Genomic DNA, 18,760 nt, shown 5'->3' with positions numbered 1-18,760 from the left:
AAAAAGACCAAACCAAAGGATAATAGGTATAGAAGAGAGTGAAGAATCCCAAATTAAAGGGCCAGTAAATATCTTCAACAAAATTATAGAAGAAAAATTTCCTAACCTAAAGAAAGAGATGCCCATGAACATACAAGAAGCCCACAGAACTTCAAATAGATTGGACCAGAAAAGAAATTCTTCCTGTCACATAAAAGTCAAATCACCAAATGCACAAAACAAAGAAAGAATATTAAAATCAGTAAGGGAAAAAGGTCAAATAACATATAAAGGTAAACCTATCAGAATTACACCAGACTTCTCACCAGACTATGAAAGAAAGAAAATCCTGAGCAGGTGTTTTACAGACCCTAAGAGAACACAAATGCCAGCCCAGGCTACTACACCCAGCAAAACTCTCAATTACCATAGAAGGAGAAACCAAGATATTCCATGACAAAACCAAATTTACAGAATATTGTTTCACAAATCCAGACCTTCAAAGGATAATATTCAGAAAATGCCAATACAAGAAAGGAAACTACACCTTAAAAAAAGCAAGAAAGTAATCTTCTTTCAACAAACGTAAGAGAAGATAGCCACATGAACAGAAAATGTGGTTCATATACACAATGGAATACTATTCAGCTATTAAGAATGAGGACATACAGAGCTTTGCAGACAAATGGATGGAACAAATGGATGAATCAAAAGAATACACCTTCTTCTCAGCACCTTATGGTAGCTTCTTCAAAATTGACCATATAATCAGTCACAAAAGAGGCCTCAATAGATACAAGAAAAATTGAAATAATCCCATGCATCTTATCATATCACCAAAGCCTAAGGCTGGTCTTCAATAGCAACAAAAACAAGAGAAAGCCCACATATACATGGAAGCTGAACAATGCTCTACCCAATGATAAGTTGGTCAAGGAAGAAATAAAGAAATTAAAAACTTTAAAATTTAATGAAAATGAAGGCACAACATACTCAAACTTGTGGAACACAATGAAAGCAGTGCTAAGAAGAAAATTCTTAGCTCTGAGTGCTTCCAAAAAGAAACTGGAGAGAACATACACTAATAGCTTAATAGCACACCTGAAAGCTCTAGAATAAAAAGAAGCAAATGCACCCAAGAGGAGCAGAAGGCAGGAAATAAACTCATGGCTGAAATCAACCAAGTAGAAAGAAAAAGAACTACGCAAAGAATCAACCAAATCAGGAGCTGGTTCTTTGACAAAATCAACAAGATAGATAAACCCCTCAGCCAGACTAACCAGAGGGCACAGAAATGGTATCCAAATTAACAAAATCAGAAATGGAAAGGAAGTCATAACAACAGAAACTAAGGAAATTCAAAACATCATTAGATCCTACTACAAAAGTCTGTACTCAACAAAAGTGGAAAATCTGGATGAAATGGAGAATTTCCTAGGCATATACTAGGTACCAAAGTTAAATCAGGATCAGATTTAAACCATCTAAACAGTCCCCTAAGCTCTAAAGAAATAGAAGCAGTCATTAAAGGTCTCCCAACCAAAAACATCCCAGGACCAGATGGGCTTAGTGCAGAATTCTATCAGACCTTCAAAGAAGGACTAGTACTAATACTCTTCAAACTATTCCACAAAATAGAAACAGAAGGAACACTACCCAACTTATTCTATGAAGCCAGAGTTAAGCTGTGTACCTTGGAGATGGTAAGGTTTCTGTCTAATCAGGAACTTGTCACAATTTCCTTTCATAGAGGACTTCATAAGAGATTTTTTTCTACTTCTACCATGTCTAATGTTCCAAATAGATTTTAAAAACTGGTTGAATGCATATCATGTTTAGCTTCAGAAGATATCGTGTATATTTAAGGGGAATTCAACTATTATAAATTATTTTGATGACTTAAAAATTGTCAATACTGAGTGGTATATTTTATAAAATATATTATTAGTTTAATAATAATAATAATAATAATAATAATAATAATAATAATAATAATAATAATTGTTAGCATCAGGGCATCCAAAGCCTGTGGCGATGCATGGGCAGGTCCACAGACCACAGACCTGTTGCCATGGCAACAGCCTCCGTATTCCCAGAATCCTTTGGGCTCACCTCCCACCTTTACATGCGGCCATAAAGTCAGAACCCATATATATAGGGGAATATTCCTCCATCTCTCTCTCTCTCCCCCCTCCTCTCTTTCTGCGCTACTGTTCCCTCTCTCCATCTCAATTAAACCTCTTACACGTGGAACTGTTCAGGCCTAGTGCATGGTATGTTCTGACACAACCCGCCATTCTAACACATCATTTGGTGCTTGACTCGGATTTGGCAGTTCCCATCAGCAGCCACTGCATTACCCTGCAGCAGGGACTGGCAGAGGTCACAACCACATGGATCTGTCACAGCACTGAACAACTGCAGCTGCTGTGAGTATGCAAGTTCACGACCCCCTCAGCTGGTGGCTACGAGAATCGCAGGCTTTCACCACGGAAGCTGCCGCTGCTTGTTGAAGACACTACCACCAAGTTGCAGCTGGAGCCGGACCCTCACCCGCAGCCACACACTGCGAGACATACGAATTTCTACCACATGAGCCGTGCCCTGCCTGGTCTATCAGGTAGGGTTAGCCTCTGCTCAGGCCCAAACCTACCCATTCAGTTTCACATTTTCCATTTACCAGTCCACTATAATTCTCACACAGACACCAGCATGTTAATTGATAGGATCAGTCAAGGGGAGGACCTCCAGCTTCCCAGATATGGCCTGGCCAGCCTTCTCTGGGAACTATGGGATTTACAGTCATGCCTCCCAGTTGACATATGTCTTAGGACTTCTGCCATTGGTTGCCCCTCCATCAAAAGAAACTCTCATTCCCCAATTTTTCTGTGCTCTTGCATCTGAAAAATCCTTGGATCCAGGGTAGGTTGCTTTCCACCACAGGCCGACAGGGTCTGCTAGGTAGCCACTAGGGGGTTCTCATGACAGCTTGAACCACTAGCTTTAGCTGTTACTTCTTGGTTCTTGGACTATTCTCAGGATGCTGGTGTGAATAGTCCAACTACCCACCAATGGGTGTCAGAATGTCTTTGACCATACTTCCAGGCACCCCACTGGGGTGTCTCCTGGAAAATCTCAAATCTTTAAAGCTAACGCCTGACTTAAAGGCATCAAAATTAATATATTTCTGCAATAAGGTCTAGATTAAATATCAACTAGATGGGAGTTCAAAATGACCACTTAATGGCTCCCTAGATCCAACTATTTTAAGAGATCTTAATACATACTGCCAGTGAACTGGTAAATGGAAGGAGCTTCCCTATGTCCAAGTAGTTATCTACCTCTGTTCCAATCCCTCCTTGTGCTCTTCTTGTTCCCCAACCCAAATTCTCTTAGCCATAAAATCTACACACCTCTGCTAGATGACGCTACAATGCTAGATCCAGCTAATGAACCACCCGCTTTTTTGCTGCAGATCTGTATCCACGCTGCTGAAAACCCAAACTGCTGTCTCAGTTTCTCTTCCTCACCAGGATGCCCCAGAGCCTGCTAGCTCTACCTCTCCAGACACCTCTCCTTCTTCTGTGCCAGTTGTGGGCCGCTCCAAATGCCCCACATTGGCAGCTACCTTCACTCCTCCTGTCACCTGCTCTAAGGCTACAGCCAAACCTCCAAGTCCTTCCTCCCCAGAGACACCTGACCCAGCAACGGTCCTACCTCTAAGAGAAGTTCCTGGAGTAGATGGTCTTGTCACAGTACATGTTCTGCTCTCGCTTAGTGAACTTTCCCAAATAGAAAACAGGCTGGGGTCCTATACTTCTAACTCTTCCAAGTTTATTAAAGAATTCCAGTATATCACTCAATCTTACAGCTTGACTTTCCATGATGTTCATATGATTCTTACTAATAACTTACTTCCTGAGGAACATAGATGCGTCTGGGAAGAGGCAAGAGTGCATGCAGATGGAATTTACCAAACAGACAGCACTTACCCAATTGGCTCTGAGACAGTGCTGGACCAGGATCCCCAGTGGAATTACAATTCTGCAGGTGGTAGCCAGGGACAGGTTCATTACATGCCTTCTTGCCAGTCTTAGAAAAGTGGCCTTAAAGCCAGTAAATTTTGAAAAACTCCAAGAGGTTGTCCCAGACAAGCAGGAGAATCCATCTTAATTTTTAGAATACCTTACAAAGGCTTTATTACAGCATATCAATCTGGACCTTGAAAACCCAGAAGGTAAGCAACTTCTGATGACCTACTTCCTTTCCCAGAGCTGTCCCAACATAAGAGCTAAACTTACAAAAACTGGAGAGGGGACCCCTAACACCACAGGCAGAAGTCTTAGCACTGGCCTTCAAAGTGTACCATGGGAGAGATGATAAAGTCTGCAAACAAAAATACCATATGCTGGCAAAGGCTGTCTGACCAGCCCCAGCTACTACCCCAGACTCATGGTCTCCTAAGACTCAGAAACCACCAGGTGCCTGCTACAATGTGGTAAAAAAAAGGTCATTGAACAAAAGACTGCCCTAACTTCCGCAAGCCAAGAGGTCCATGCCCTAGGTGCCATCAAGAGGGACATTGGGCTGTTGATTGCCCTCATGGTACACAAAACAGGGGGACAACACTCCCAGATAACCTTCCAACTGATCTCCTAGGCTTGGCTATGGCTGACTGAGGAGGACTGAGCTCCTCTGACCTGACCACTGCCATCACTAGCAGGGAGCCCTGGGTAGATATTGTGGTATTTGGGCGGTCCATCTCCTTCCTTTTGGACACTGGAGCCACTTACTCAGTCCTGATGGAGTTTGGGGAACCCACTTCTCTTTCTCATTTTCCTATTGTCAGTAGGAGGACAACCTTATTTCCCTCTCAAGACCCCACCACTTAGTTGCATTTTTAGGGGTGCACTTCTCACCCATTCCTTTTTGGTAGTGCCAACATGTCCTGTCCCCTTATTGAGAAGGGATCTTCTAGCTAGGCTGGGAGCCTCTATTTCCTTTGCTCCCCACATTCACCTAAACCCAGGCTCACCAGCAGTTTCTCTGCTCCTTCTCCTAGCCAGGCAACCTACTAACACTACCATGTTATTTCCTTTACCAGATTCTCAGGTAGATCCCTGAGTCTGGAATGTCCAGAACTCCTCTGTTGCTAAGCACCATTCTCCTATTGTCATCCAGTTACATCCAGAACTCTACCAGGTATAGAACCCAAGCTCAATACCCTCTCTCTCTCTACAGCCTACTCCTGAGGACTTAAGCTTCTTAAGATCTATCACTGTTTCTTGCAAAATCTGTCAGAAGTCTGACCCCAACTCAAAGTATCATAACACCCCTTTTCCTACCCATCAGCTAGAGGTTCCCTTCCTGGAACTGACTGGCAACTTGACTTTACCCACATGCCCACTGTCAGGTGTGCCAAGTACCTCCTGTTCTTGGTGGACACCTTCTCAGGGTGGGTAGAGGCATTTCTCACAATTAACAAAAGGGCTCAGACAATCTCTGATCTCCTCCTCCAAGAGATCCATCCCCCGGTTTGGTGTCCCAGACTCTCTCCAATCAGACAACGGTCCTGAATTTACTTCCCAAGTCTCTCAAATCCTACCTAAGGTCCTAGATATTCCCTGTCATTTTCACATTCCTTAGTACCCTCAATCTTCTGGTAAGGTAGAAAAAACTAATCACATTATAAAAACCACTCTTGTTAAGCTGTCACAGGAATGTCACCTTGATTGGGTAAACTCCTATCTCTTGTTTTTTTCAGGTTACGAGCTCTCCCAAAGTGACCTCTCCTCATCTCTCCCTTTGAACTCATGTATGGATGTCCAGTCCTAACTCCTGGTCTTTCACCTAAATACTCTCCCCTCCCAGACCATCTACTTACCCCATTACTTTGCCACCTCTGTTCTCTCCTATGGAATTTTGCTGACCACCATCTGCCTCAGCCACACACTGTCTCCTGTCCACTGCCTATCAACATTGGTGACCAAGTCCTTTTATCCCCTCCAGGTCATCGGCCCTCATAGCTGCCCAGCATAAGAGGGCAGTTCAAGTTGTTTTGCTTGCTACAGGAATAGCTATAGTTGTCAGTACTGGAGTTGCAGGGATAAAAACTTCCATCATCCAATATAATACATTCACTTCTCAGTTTCAAAGCGATTTTCAAGAAATGTCTGAAACTGTCCTTATTATCCCAAAACAGATTGATTCTTTAGCAGCCATGGTGCTTCAGAACAAATGGGGACTAGACATCCTGACAGCTAAAGAAGGTGGTCTTTGCCTGTTCCTCCAAGAAGAATGCTGCTTCTATGTTAACCAATACTGGATAGTAAGAAATAAAATCCAGGAACTACAATCAGACATAAAAAATTTCAGGGAACATGAGACCTCCAATTCTGGTATTTTTGAAAACCCTATATGGAAGTGGATACTCCCGTTTGTAACTCCTTTCCTAGTCATCTTCCTGGTGTTATAATTTGCTTTCTGCCTCATTAATCTTGTTTCTACATTTCTTCAATGACAAATACAAAAAATTTCTAACCAAACTATTAATCAGCTCCTGTTACAGGATTACCAGCCACTGTCCACAGATGAACCACTTTCCACAGAGGAACCTGATGTGAACATTTACCAAATGGATCCCGATGGTAAAAGCCAGCTACCCTAAACTGACAACACCCCTAGACAGCAGGAAGTAGCTTAAGAGGCAGGATGCCCTCGTTCCCTTTTCACCATCGGCTTCCCCTTCCCTTTTTCTTTCCTTCTCTTTATAATATCAAAAAGGGAGGTATGTTAGCATCAGGGAATCCAAAGCCTGTAGCGATGCATGGGCGCATCCACAGACCTGTTGTCAGGGTAACAGCCGCCATATTCCCAGGGTCCATTGGGCTCACCTCCCACCTTTATCTGTAGCCACTATGTCAGAACCCATGTATATATAACACGGGGAACATTCCTCTCTCTCTCTCTCTCCCCCTCCTCTCTTTTCACGCTACTGACCCCTCTCTCCCTCTCAATTAAACTTCTTACATGTGGAACTGTTCAGCCTAGTGTATGGTATGTTCTGATGTGACCCGCTGTTCTAACACATCAATAATAATAATAATAATAATAATAATAATAATAATAATAATAATAATAATTAATGATAATAATAATAAACTTCCATTGTAGTGCCACTCTCCAAAGCTCTTCTCCCTCTTCCTATTCTTATTTCTCTATTGACAACAGACATTAATTTAAATAAGTTAGAATTACCAGTCTTTTATTGTTTGCTTTCTATACATTATCAAATCTCACAATGTAGGTTCTAGTACATTATTGATGTTGCTTGTTGCTGACTCTATCTGTCTGTCTAATTACAAAGGGATCAAAAAAATAAGGTCTGTTTTCTCCAAACTTCCTGGGTCTTCCTTAGTATTCATGTACCTGTAAAAATCTTGTCAGCCAAGCCTATGCAAAACCCTTAATTTTCTCATGGCTTAAAATGTGCTCAGTGAAACACATAGCTTCTTCCCACACCTCCCACTTTATAGAACTGTTAATTATTTTTGTGGAATCTCCTTAACATGGCCTACATTTACTGAATTCTTCTACTCAAATTATAATTCATCATTGCTTCTCTGTAATGATAGTGAAAAACTAAAAGGTGAGCTGGCCAGACACATGTAAAAAGACTGGGTATTACTGTGTCAACTTGGTGTGTATCTTTGAGATAACTCCATCTACATTGTTTTCTATTCTTATTCCACTTTATCTCCTTTGTAATATAAATGAGGCTTGAATATTTTTCTCTTCAAACTTTCTATTCAAAACTTCTCCATACTTTAAAGCTAAAAACTGTTTTACATTTTGTAAATCATCAGGGTTGCTTAATAATGGTCTTTGGCATATAATATTTTTCAGTAGTAGTTAAAATATGCATGTGGTTTATGTTATAAATATCCAACTCTTAACAGCATATAGTAGTAATTACTCTACAACAGGATAGTGCAAATATGCTTAAAAATAAACATGAATGATTTTCTGATAGAAAGTAGGAAGATCAGACTTAAAATTGCTTATTTGTATTCCTTCTCATATATTTCTCATAGTGTAAATCCAGTTAGTTATATAATTTTAAAATTTAAAATTGCAAGCTGGAGGAATTAACACTGAAATTCAGTGAGACTAATGAGAGGCAGGATGAAGTATGAAGGAAGAAAGTATAGGCAAACTTGCTCTGATTTCTTCTCTTTCAGGAAATGTCAGTGCACAAGAGCAACAGGATAAGCGTGCTCCTCTAGCTTAGAAACAGACACTGGGCTACTTTTATTTCAAATTATGCAACAATAAATTCCAGAGAGATTTAAGGCAATTTGTAAAAACTCTTATTTTATATAAAAAGGCATATTTCTTAGCCATCCTCCACACAAAATGCTTACCACTCATAGACTAAGTAAGCATCTGCTGTGTGTTCGGTATAATTATTCTATATAGTCTCTCTTTTTCAGGGAGATACATCATAATATGAATACCTCATGAATCATAATCTGAGGGGGGAAAATGTAGCATATAAGTTCTATCCAAATCTGTTTACATGCAGCTTATACCATGAAGAGGAGCAGGCTACTCAAATCTTCTATGAGTATATTATAACCTTGCCATTCACCATTTGCTTAAATTAAGTGTCCCTGATGACCTTCATGTAAAAATCCACAGACTCTGACATTATGTAATCTGTGTAAAAATCCTTGCAAATGGTTCATTTATTAAGTAGGTAGAAGGTTGACCTTCTGGAAGTATGGCTGCAACATTAACAATAAGTTTATACAGAGTTTGCTGAAACTAAATAAATAAATGATAGTTCTTACACACTTGTGATTTACCATGATTTCAAAGCTAAGTATATTAAGGTTCTGACTGAGAACTATTGACCATATAGGAAAGAGTGAGAATACTTGCATATATTCTTTTAGAAGTAAAAGATCTCACTTCATTGACATTGTGGAAAAGCTGATTACTCAAAGGTAAATAATATAAACTATATTTTAATATCATTTGTTATTTTCTTTTCTGCATAAAAATATTCTTTATATTGTAATCTCACTCTCTAAGCAAAATTTAATTTATATTTTCAAATTTGCTTAGTATTGTAAGTTTAATTATTTAATAATTTTGACTAAAAAGTAGTTGTGCAGAACTATTTTTCTTAAACTGCAATATCAGAGTTGCTGAAGTCAGTACTACAAAGATGTGTATTCTATATAAAGAACTATCTCTACATATGTATATAGCAAGTATCATATGTATAATGTATATATATATGTAAATGTATATGTATATATATATATAATTCATCATGTTAAAATTAGTGTGTTAAAATCCTTGTGAGTTGAGAATTTGTTATTGAAGTATATATATGTATATGTACATATATGCATATACATATATATACATATATATAGCTCATCTCCATTACCTTGTAAATATCCAAAAAGCCACACTGGTGATCAAATCTCGTGTAGAGTTCATTGAGCATGCTGATCACCTGCATGGGAGTGCATTGAGCACATATGGCTGTGAAGCCCACAATGTCGGAGAAGAGCATGGTGACATCATCAAACTTTCTGGCTTGTACTTGCTGTCCTTGCCACAACTGTTGGGCTACGTCACCAGGGAAAATGGAATACAGCAGATCCACCGTCTTCTTTTTTTCTTCTTCTAGGGCCTGGTGAGTTCTTTCTAAGGTGGCCTTTAATTTATCCATCCTCTTCTTCAAGCCATCCTGGGCCTTTGCTTGCTCTCCAACTAAAATGACATCTCGGGTGGCATCATGAATAGGGATGTCTGAGAGATGCAGTCCTCGGCCCATGAGTTCATCCAGCTTGTCCACACATGGAGAGCCCAAAAACAATATGGCACTTGATTCTGGGACATGGATCATTTGTCCTTTGATTTCCATCACCTGTGAAATGGACATAGAAATTTGATCAGTCCTCCTCACAAACAGGCTGAAAAAAAAATGATGTAATGCCTGATGGCTAAGAGGAACAAAATTGTTTTCTTCACTGCATGAATTATTGTTTTCATTCTAGGAAATAGTCAATGGATTCAAAGCCTTAATAAACTTCATGGTTCAAAATAGAAATAACTGTTTTATAGCTTATTGTTAAAGATAATGATAAAATATAAAATGAGACCATTGAGAAAATGAAACAGGAAAACATTTTTATTCAAGATGGAATTATTCCTAGGTGTATTGTTGAACTGGCTTATGAACCAATTCATACCACTTCAGCTTAATAGTAACAGAATCAGGGTAAATTAACTTGTCAAAATATCTGTACTTAACTGTCATTAAAGTAACACTCCCTTCAAAAATTAAATCTTTGAGCTTAAGATAAATCATAAAAATTATTTAGTGTTAGACACATAATTTATATACCAGCTACACAGTACTTAGGAAAAATAACAGTCAACATGATGACAAGATTAAGGGGTACTTCAGTAAGCTGAAAAGTAAAGAATTTAAACCAGGAATCTGTCATTAAGCCATTGTTAGCATAAAGTGCATATTCATAAAGCAAAATATACTCCACAGACACCAAATTAGAATAGAGCTTAAGTCAGTGAAATGCCTTTCCTTCCAGTCTTTCCTGCTGAGGCAGACTGCTAGCTGGTATGCTCCCCCGAAGACACCATATCCTGAGCCATCCCAGAAAATCCACTGCACTCAAAGCAGTTGTGAAATTGACACCACAGCCTGAGGTATCCCAGGAGATCTGTTGCACACAGGGCAACTGAGCAACTGATCACCAGCTTTTCTGCTTCCCTGAAGGCACCACAACTTGAAGGCATCCCAGGAGCTCCACTATACACAGAGCAACTGGGTAACAGACGCCACAGTCTGAAGACCTTCTGCAGGCTCTGTGGCATACAGGGCAACTGACCCAACAGACTGAAAGCCTCTCTGAGTTCTGTTGCACACAGTAAAACAGAAATAACAGTCTATAAGTCCTCCTGAAGAACATATTCACACAGGATAACAGCGTGACTGCTCCTCTGAAGATGAAACAGTCTGAAGGCCTCCCAGGAGAACTACTGCAGCCAGGGCACCAGACCAGCAGCTTCTCTGCCCCTCTGAAGAGACCTCATTTGGAAGGCTTCACAGGTGGTCTTCTACAGCCAGGACTGCAAGCCTACTGGGAGACCTGAAGCAACCTAGGGACAAAAGAGACAGACTCCAGCCAGAGTCACCCAGACCAACAAACAGCAGGGATAACCAGATGGCTAGAGGCAAGTGCAAGACCATAAGCAACAGGAGCCAATATAATTTAGCATCAACAGAACCCAGTTCTCCCACCACACCAAGCCCTATACCTATATACAAACACACTTAAAAATCAGGAAGCTGACCTAAAGTCCTATCTCATGAAAATAATAGAGTCGTTTAAGAAGGATATAAATAAACCATTGAAAGAAATACAGGAAAACACAAGTAAACAGGTAGAAGCCCTTAAAGAGGAAACAAATCCCTTAAAGAAATATAGGAAAACACAATTGAAAATGTGAAGGAATTGAATAAAGCAGTCCAAGACCTAAAAGTGGAAGTAGAAACAATAAAGAAAACCCAAATGGAAGCAAACCTGGAAATGGAAAACCTAGAAAAGAGGTCAGGAATTACAGGTATAAGTATCACCAACAGAATACAAGAGACATAAGAGAGACTCTCTGGTGTAGAAGATACCATAGAAGAGATTGACACAACCGTCAAAGAAAATTCAAAGCATAAAATATTCCTAACCCAGAGCCTCCAGAAAATTCAGGAAACTATGAAAAGACCAAATCTAAAAATAATCATATTAGAGGAAATGAAGATTCCCAGCTCAAAGGACTCCCACAAAAATCATAGAAGAAAACTTCCCCAACCTAAAGAAAGAGCTTGACATAATGGTACAAGGAGCTTATAGAACACCAAATAAATGGGATCAGAAAAAAAAATCCTGTCATCACATAGTAATTAAAACACTAAATGCATAGAACAAAAAAAGAATATTAAAATCTGTAGGAGAAAAGGGCCAAGGAAATTATAAGGCAGAACAATCAGAATTACACCAGACTTCTCAACAGAGACTATGAAAGGCAGAAGAGCCATATTAGAGGTTAAACCAAGAGATCACAACAGAAGAATCGAATGGCTGAGAAGAACCTAAAGAAATGTTCAAAGTCCTTAGTGCTCAGAGAAATGAAACTCAAAACTGCCTTGAGATACCACCTTACACCAATCAGAATGGAGAAAATCAAAACCTCAGGTGACAACAAATGTTTGTGAAGATGTAGAGAAAGAGGAACACTCCGCCATTACTGGTGGGATTGCCAACTGGTATAATCACTCTAGAAATCAATCTGGAGTTTCCTCAGAAAATTGGAAATAGATCTACCTGAAGACCCAGCAATACAACTAACTCTGGGGAATATACCCCAAAATTGCCCCACCATGCCATTATGGTTCCACATAGTTCCATTATGTTTGTAGCAGCCTTAATTGTGATATCCAGAAGCTGGGAAAAAAACAGATATCCCCCCAGTACAGAATAATGAATACAGAAAATGTGGTTCATTTATACAATGGAATACTACTCACTAATTAAGAATGAGGCCATCCTGAGTTTTGCAGGCAAGTGGGTGGAACTAGAAAATATCATCCTGAATGAGGTAACTCAGACTCAAAAGGACATGCATGGTATGTACTCGCTAATAAGAAGATATTAACAAAAATATATATATAGAATATAAAAGATACAATCCACATAACTCAAAAAAATCAACAAGTGCCCAAGTGAGGACATCTCAGTCCCACTTGCCAAGAAGAAATTAATTTCAAGCAAGGAGAGAGGGACCTGGGAGGGAAAGTGGATTAGAGGGAGGGAAGAGTTATTGGATGAGGGAAAAAGGCTGAAGCCCTGAAGGCCAGCAGAAAGAATGTTAACAGGCAAAGTCAGGAGGGAGGAGGTGGGGGGGGGCTCCAAAATGTACCAGATACCTGGGAGGTGAAAGACTCTCAGGACTCAAAGGGAGGGGCCTTAGATGAAATGCCTGACAGTAGAGAGAGGAAGTTTATAGAGCCCACCTCCAGCAGGAAGACAGGGCATTAAGTGAGAAAAGGAGTTGTCATCCCACAGTCAAAATTCTGACCCATAGTTGTTCCTGTCTGAAAGAACTTCAGGGATGGACAGGGAGAGGAGCAACAGGCCCAAAGTAGGATCAAGCTCAAGGGGAGGCACCAAGGCCTGACACTATTACTGAGTCTATGGAGTGCTCACAAAAAGGGACTTACTATGACTGCCACCTGAGAGACCCAATAACCACCTGAAAGAGTCAAGTGCAGATATTTACACTGAACCAATGGATAGAAACTGCTGATCCCTGTGGTTGAATGAAGAAAAAGCCAGAAGAAGCTGAGGAGGTGGGTGAACCTATGGTAGGACCAGCTGTCTCAATAAATCTGGACCCCTGACACTGGACCACCAACTAGGCAGCATACACCAGCTGATATGAGGCCCCAACACATATACAACAGAGGACTGCCCAGTCTGGGTTCAGTCAGAGAAGATGCACTTAACCCTCAAGAGACTGGAGGCCCAAGGAACTTTAGTGGTCTGGTTGGGCAGTGGGTGAGTGGTGGGAACATCCTCATGGGGACAGGTGTTTGGCAGGAGGTATGGGATGTGCAACATTTGGAGGGTGGTTGGGGGTAGGAGGAGTACGAATAAAATCTGGATTGTAAATAAATAAATAAAAGATTAAATAAAAAGAAGAACATAGAGTGTAGGGACAAGTAATGTCATCCTTTCCTTTTGTGACTTTTCACTGACATAAGGAAATTGACATTTAATGGCAAAAGAATACTGAAACCAGGATTCTGCTACCTCAGTTGGAATCCTACTGAATAAGGCAGAGTGACTTTTCTGGTAAAGTTATTTGAATTAAACCAATACGTTGTAGTACAATTGGTTGGAAAGAAAGCTGTAAGCACCCGGGGGTTATAAATAGGGCCAAGTGCTGATCAACTCTGAGACTGCAATGCTATCTATTCCCACCTAGAAAGTATCATATATATTTATTCTCCATTGTTATTTATAAAAAGCCACAGGGTACTTCATTATGCAAGAGACTAAAATACTCACCATTTACAGCAATCTCAGAGAAAATAAACTCAACAGAGGCTTGGCATTACAGGCTTAAAGCAATGAGCTTTAAGTTCTTGCTCTACAGCTTCTGCAGTAGTTCAGAGTTTCATGCTTTCATTCAGTGTTCTGCCTCAGCTTGGAGCAGATACTGAATGCTGTTATTTACTAATGCTGCTCTGGGCCATAAGATAAATAATTAAACTAAAAATTTTCAAACTTTTTATAGCATATAAAGGAACCCAAACTCTATAAGGCACAAAGTAATGTGATGAGAAGCCATTTCCAGTTCCACACATCAGGTGAGCTCTCAGAGGATGACAGGCCATGTTTAAAATCACTATTCTATGAAGAATTTCTGGGTTGTTGCACATATTCCTGATATGCATTTTGTGGAAAAAGTATTGTTAATGTCATGATTATTTTCTTATTGAAGGATAGTAAGGGCAGAAAAGGAATATTCATATAATTTATACTCTCATAGTGTATTATATATAAAAAATCTTCTGCCTGCTACTGGGACACTTTTGCTCCTTGTTGTTTCAATATATAGCTTTTCCTTCATCTTCTTATATTTTACCTTGTTATACTTTGGTTGTTATCTCTCAGAATCAAGTTTTTTCCAATTAGAGACAGAAAGGGAACGGACATGGAGAGAAAGGAGGAAAAAGGGGACTAGGAATAGTAGAGGAAAGGGAAATTATAATCAGGATATATTGACTATTTACTTAAAATTTAACAAACCCTTTAATGAAAGGTTTTATAAATTTCCTAGGGCTCATAATCTTAAATCTTAATCTTAAATGATAAGTTATGGAACAGCTGGATTTAAACTTTGAATCTCTCCCTTTTATCTCTCTCTCCCTTCCTCACTTATTCTGTCTGTCCCACCATTCCCATCCAATTATTTTCCTTACTCTTTCCCACCTTAATTTTCTTCTTTCTTCCCGTTTGATTTTTTGGACCAATGTAGCTTTTATTCTCCTCTTTTCTTTGGCCTGGTTCTTCCTACTGTCTGTCTTCCTTTATGACGTTACTTCTCTGCCAAGTTTTTCCCACTTGTTTCCTTTTTTTCTTGCCTTCTACTTTCTAGGTATCAATGTCCACATTTTCTATAATAAGTGACCTTTCTATTTTGGCCACTGTCCTTTATCTTAAGACTTTTCTTTAAAAAGATAAACTGTGTACTATGATCATTCTATCTGTTTACACGAATAATATGTGTCACTTAATATATAAGACAGAATATAAAAACAGTCTTTTTGTTTTTGTTTTTGTTTTTTTGTTTTTGTTTTTGTTTTTTTTTTCGAGATTGGGTTTCTCTGTGTAGCCTTGGCTGTCCTGGAACTCACTCTGTAGACCAGGCTGGCCTCGAACTCAGAAATCTGCCTGCCTCTGCCTCCCAAGTGCTGGGATTAAAGGTGTGTGCCACCACCGCCTGGCAAAAACAGTTTTTTAATATAAAAAGAAGCCTGGTTGAATAGTTTATAACCCTGGTCATTCTGAAAAGATTTGGCAGAAAATATGATCAAAACAAACTACAAAATTCCCAAAGAATTAATGAATATATATAAAATAAAATATTTTTTATTTATAAGTGGGCAATTGTTAATTTTTGAAATCTCCAACTTCTATAGATTTTGGGAGAAAAAATATTCACTATCTATATTATAATACAGTTACATGGGAGAGAAAAACTGAAACAAATAGATTCCTTTTCAAATAATATTTGTTGATGAATTCTTATCTTAATTAATAAGAAAATTCACTTGAAACATTTGTGTCACTGTCATAAATATATTTCTCCAGTTGGAAAATAATACAAGTTGCTCTTCCTAAATTATTTTGTTAAGTGAAAGTTCTTAAATTATTTGCATTTACAAATTTAGTAATGAAAAAAATCCTCTATAAACCACATTTATAGAGGAGTAACCAGAGTAACCAGAGTCATAGAAAATGGTCTCACAGAAAAAATTTTATTATATACCCAATAATATTAGAGATTTATGAGATAATGGCCATAACAAAAATAAGAACTTCATAAAATCTATAAAATTTCAGAAACTAGAAAACATAAAAAGGGAGTATTTGATACTGAATTGCAATAAAGGATTGAAATTCATTAAATTGGAATTTTAGCTTGGTTCAGTCCAGTTACTCTTACTATAGAACCTAGAGTTCTCCATGCTAATGAAGTTTCTAGATAGGTCTCAAGTGTTTAACCAATAAGCTTCCCTTCCTGGGCATCCCTTCCTGGAAAAGGTATTTAATCTCTGTTTACCTAATTATGCATATGCATCTTAATCCACTGTGAATAAAATAGCTGGGACAAGTAAGGACTGTCTCAAGGACTGTGGGATGGGGGAGGGAGTAGGCCCTCATCATACAGATCTGCACCTAAGTCTCCCATAGAATTCTCTTCTTACTCCTGATACTCACTCATAGCTAAGCACTGGATCTTGCCCCACCTCCCCCGACCTAAATCCTGCTCATTGCAGGCCCTCTGCCTCATTCTCAACACTTTCTTCAAGGTTCACAGTGGTTACTAGGTGCACAGAAATTTGAGAACCACAACATTCATTCCAACCCACCCCACCAGCTGTGTCTCACCTGGAGAGACATGGGCTGGGACCTCATCCTAGACTCATGGTGCCTCCCCTGAGCACCATGCTTGAGGCTTGGTATCCCAGCAGTGAGTTGAAAACACAGATGGACAGGAGAACAATTACAATTTTAAGTCTAATTAATGTGAGGAAATTTTTAAAAAATATTCTCAACAAGCAGTTAAAAGGACAGTAATTGTTATAATATTGATACAATATTTATTTACTTTATTATCTAGTCACATTCTGGATGTGGTTTTGATTGTTTAAATCTCTGAGAGAAAATTAATGAAGCAAAAAAAGTTATATGTCATTGGATCATTAAGATCAGGCCTGGTTTCTGTTCTTAAAGAATAAAGGATAACTTCTAAGACACTAGCTCTGTTGAAAAAAAAAAAAATACACCAAGTGTCTGAGCAGAGAAACTTCTACTCTTTATTAGGTTTCTTTCTCTCACCTACTAACACTCTCACCATTTGATCTGGCTAAGGACACAAGGCAGGATTAGCCTGACACTAGAGGTACGCAGGAAGAAGCACCCATTACATAGGCTGAAATACCCTTTCACTTAAAAGATACCAAGACTAGTGATGGGCAAAATGTAGTCTATATTCTCTAGCATCATTACCAAGGACAAATTGGAACAAAGAAAAATGATATTATGAAATGAGGTAAAAACAGCATAAGACATTTTAAAAGTTGAGGTGTGACTGAAATTACAACCCATAAAAGCCATCCATATAAACTGATGTAAGAACCAGGAAAATCACAACATGAAAGGAAAAAGGACAATCAACAAATGCCAAAGCTAAATTGAGTCAGATACAGGAATTACCTATCAAGAATTTTTAAACAGTTCAGGAGTCAGATAGAGTAGAAGACAACACAAGAATACAGCCCACTGAATCAACTAAATGGGCTCACATAGGCTCGTAGTGACTGAAATAGAAAGCACGGGACCTGCATGGAAGTGTATCACAAATTTTGCATATAAGTTATGGTATTTTTGTGGGACTCATAACAGTGGGGATGAGTGTGTCTCTCCTTTGCCTGCTGTTGAGACTCTCTTCTTCCTCTTGCGGTGTCTTATCCAACGTCCACATGAGGGCATTTGTCTTCTCCTACTCTATCTTGTTTTGTTGTTTGCTTGTTGTCCCTTGGAGGCCAGCTCCTTTCTGAAGGGAAACAGATGGGGAGTGGATGTGAGGGAGAGGGGAGGTGGGAAGAGTTGAGGGACGGCAAACTGTGTTTGGGATGTATTATATTAGGGAAGTATCTCTTTTCAATGAAAAAGGAGATCTTTAAAACTGGAGCTGTGGAGACTGCTGTTGTTACAGAGGGCGGATATGTTTCCTAGCACCCACATGATCGCTTAGAACATCCTGTCACTCAAGACCATAAGGATCTGAAACCATCTTCAGACTGCTACAGACACCAGAATCACACATGTTGTACATACTGTACACACACAGAAAAAAAACTAACAAAATTAAAGTATTTTTTAAAAGAATTTTAAAGACAACAATAACGTGTTTCTGCATGCAATTACAAAATGTCTTTACAAAGAAATTTTTAAAATGTCCAGAAAATCTCAGTAAAGCAATAAAAAATACAATTTAAACAAATAGAAATTACAGAATAGAAAAATTAAAGTTATATAAATAGGAAATTTCCTCGTAGTGGTCAAAAATACAATGGAGATGACAGGTAAATTTACTCAGTCTAAAGAACTGAAGAAAACTGATTTTTTTTTAACTTTTATTGCATTATGATGAGAAAAGTTACATGATTTCAATTTATCTGAATTGGTTAACATTTAAAAACATATTTTAAGGAAATAGAATTAAATCACATTCTTGTTTCCTTTTTGTACCCCAACTCCTCCCAGAGATCCTCCCTTTAATACATACAATATCTTTTTTGTCATATTCCTTAAAATTTGTAAAATATTATAATAAAAATAAGTATTATAAAAGTTGTTTGATATAAAACAACAATCAATTTAACAGT

General features: G+C 38.8%; 1 protein-coding gene across 1 annotated transcript in view; it reads right to left on the bottom strand.

Moving 5' to 3' along the window:
* The window catches only part of Gucy1a2 (guanylate cyclase 1 soluble subunit alpha 2), a 322,813-nt gene that overhangs the window by 107,663 nt on the left and 196,390 nt on the right, over positions 1 to 18,760 (bottom strand). The window contains exon 5 of the mRNA XM_031346426.1: positions 9,440 to 9,925. Within this exon, the coding sequence (XP_031202286.1) occupies positions 9,440 to 9,925 (486 nt within the window). The remainder of the gene's footprint in view (positions 1 to 9,439; positions 9,926 to 18,760) is intronic.

Source organism: Mastomys coucha, unplaced genomic scaffold, assembly GCF_008632895.1.
Source record: "Mastomys coucha isolate ucsf_1 unplaced genomic scaffold, UCSF_Mcou_1 pScaffold24, whole genome shotgun sequence".
Classification (NCBI taxonomy): Eukaryota; Metazoa; Chordata; class Mammalia; order Rodentia; family Muridae; genus Mastomys; species Mastomys coucha.
Note: the sequence above shows the minus strand (reverse complement) of the source record. Positions and strands in the feature narration are given on the sequence as shown.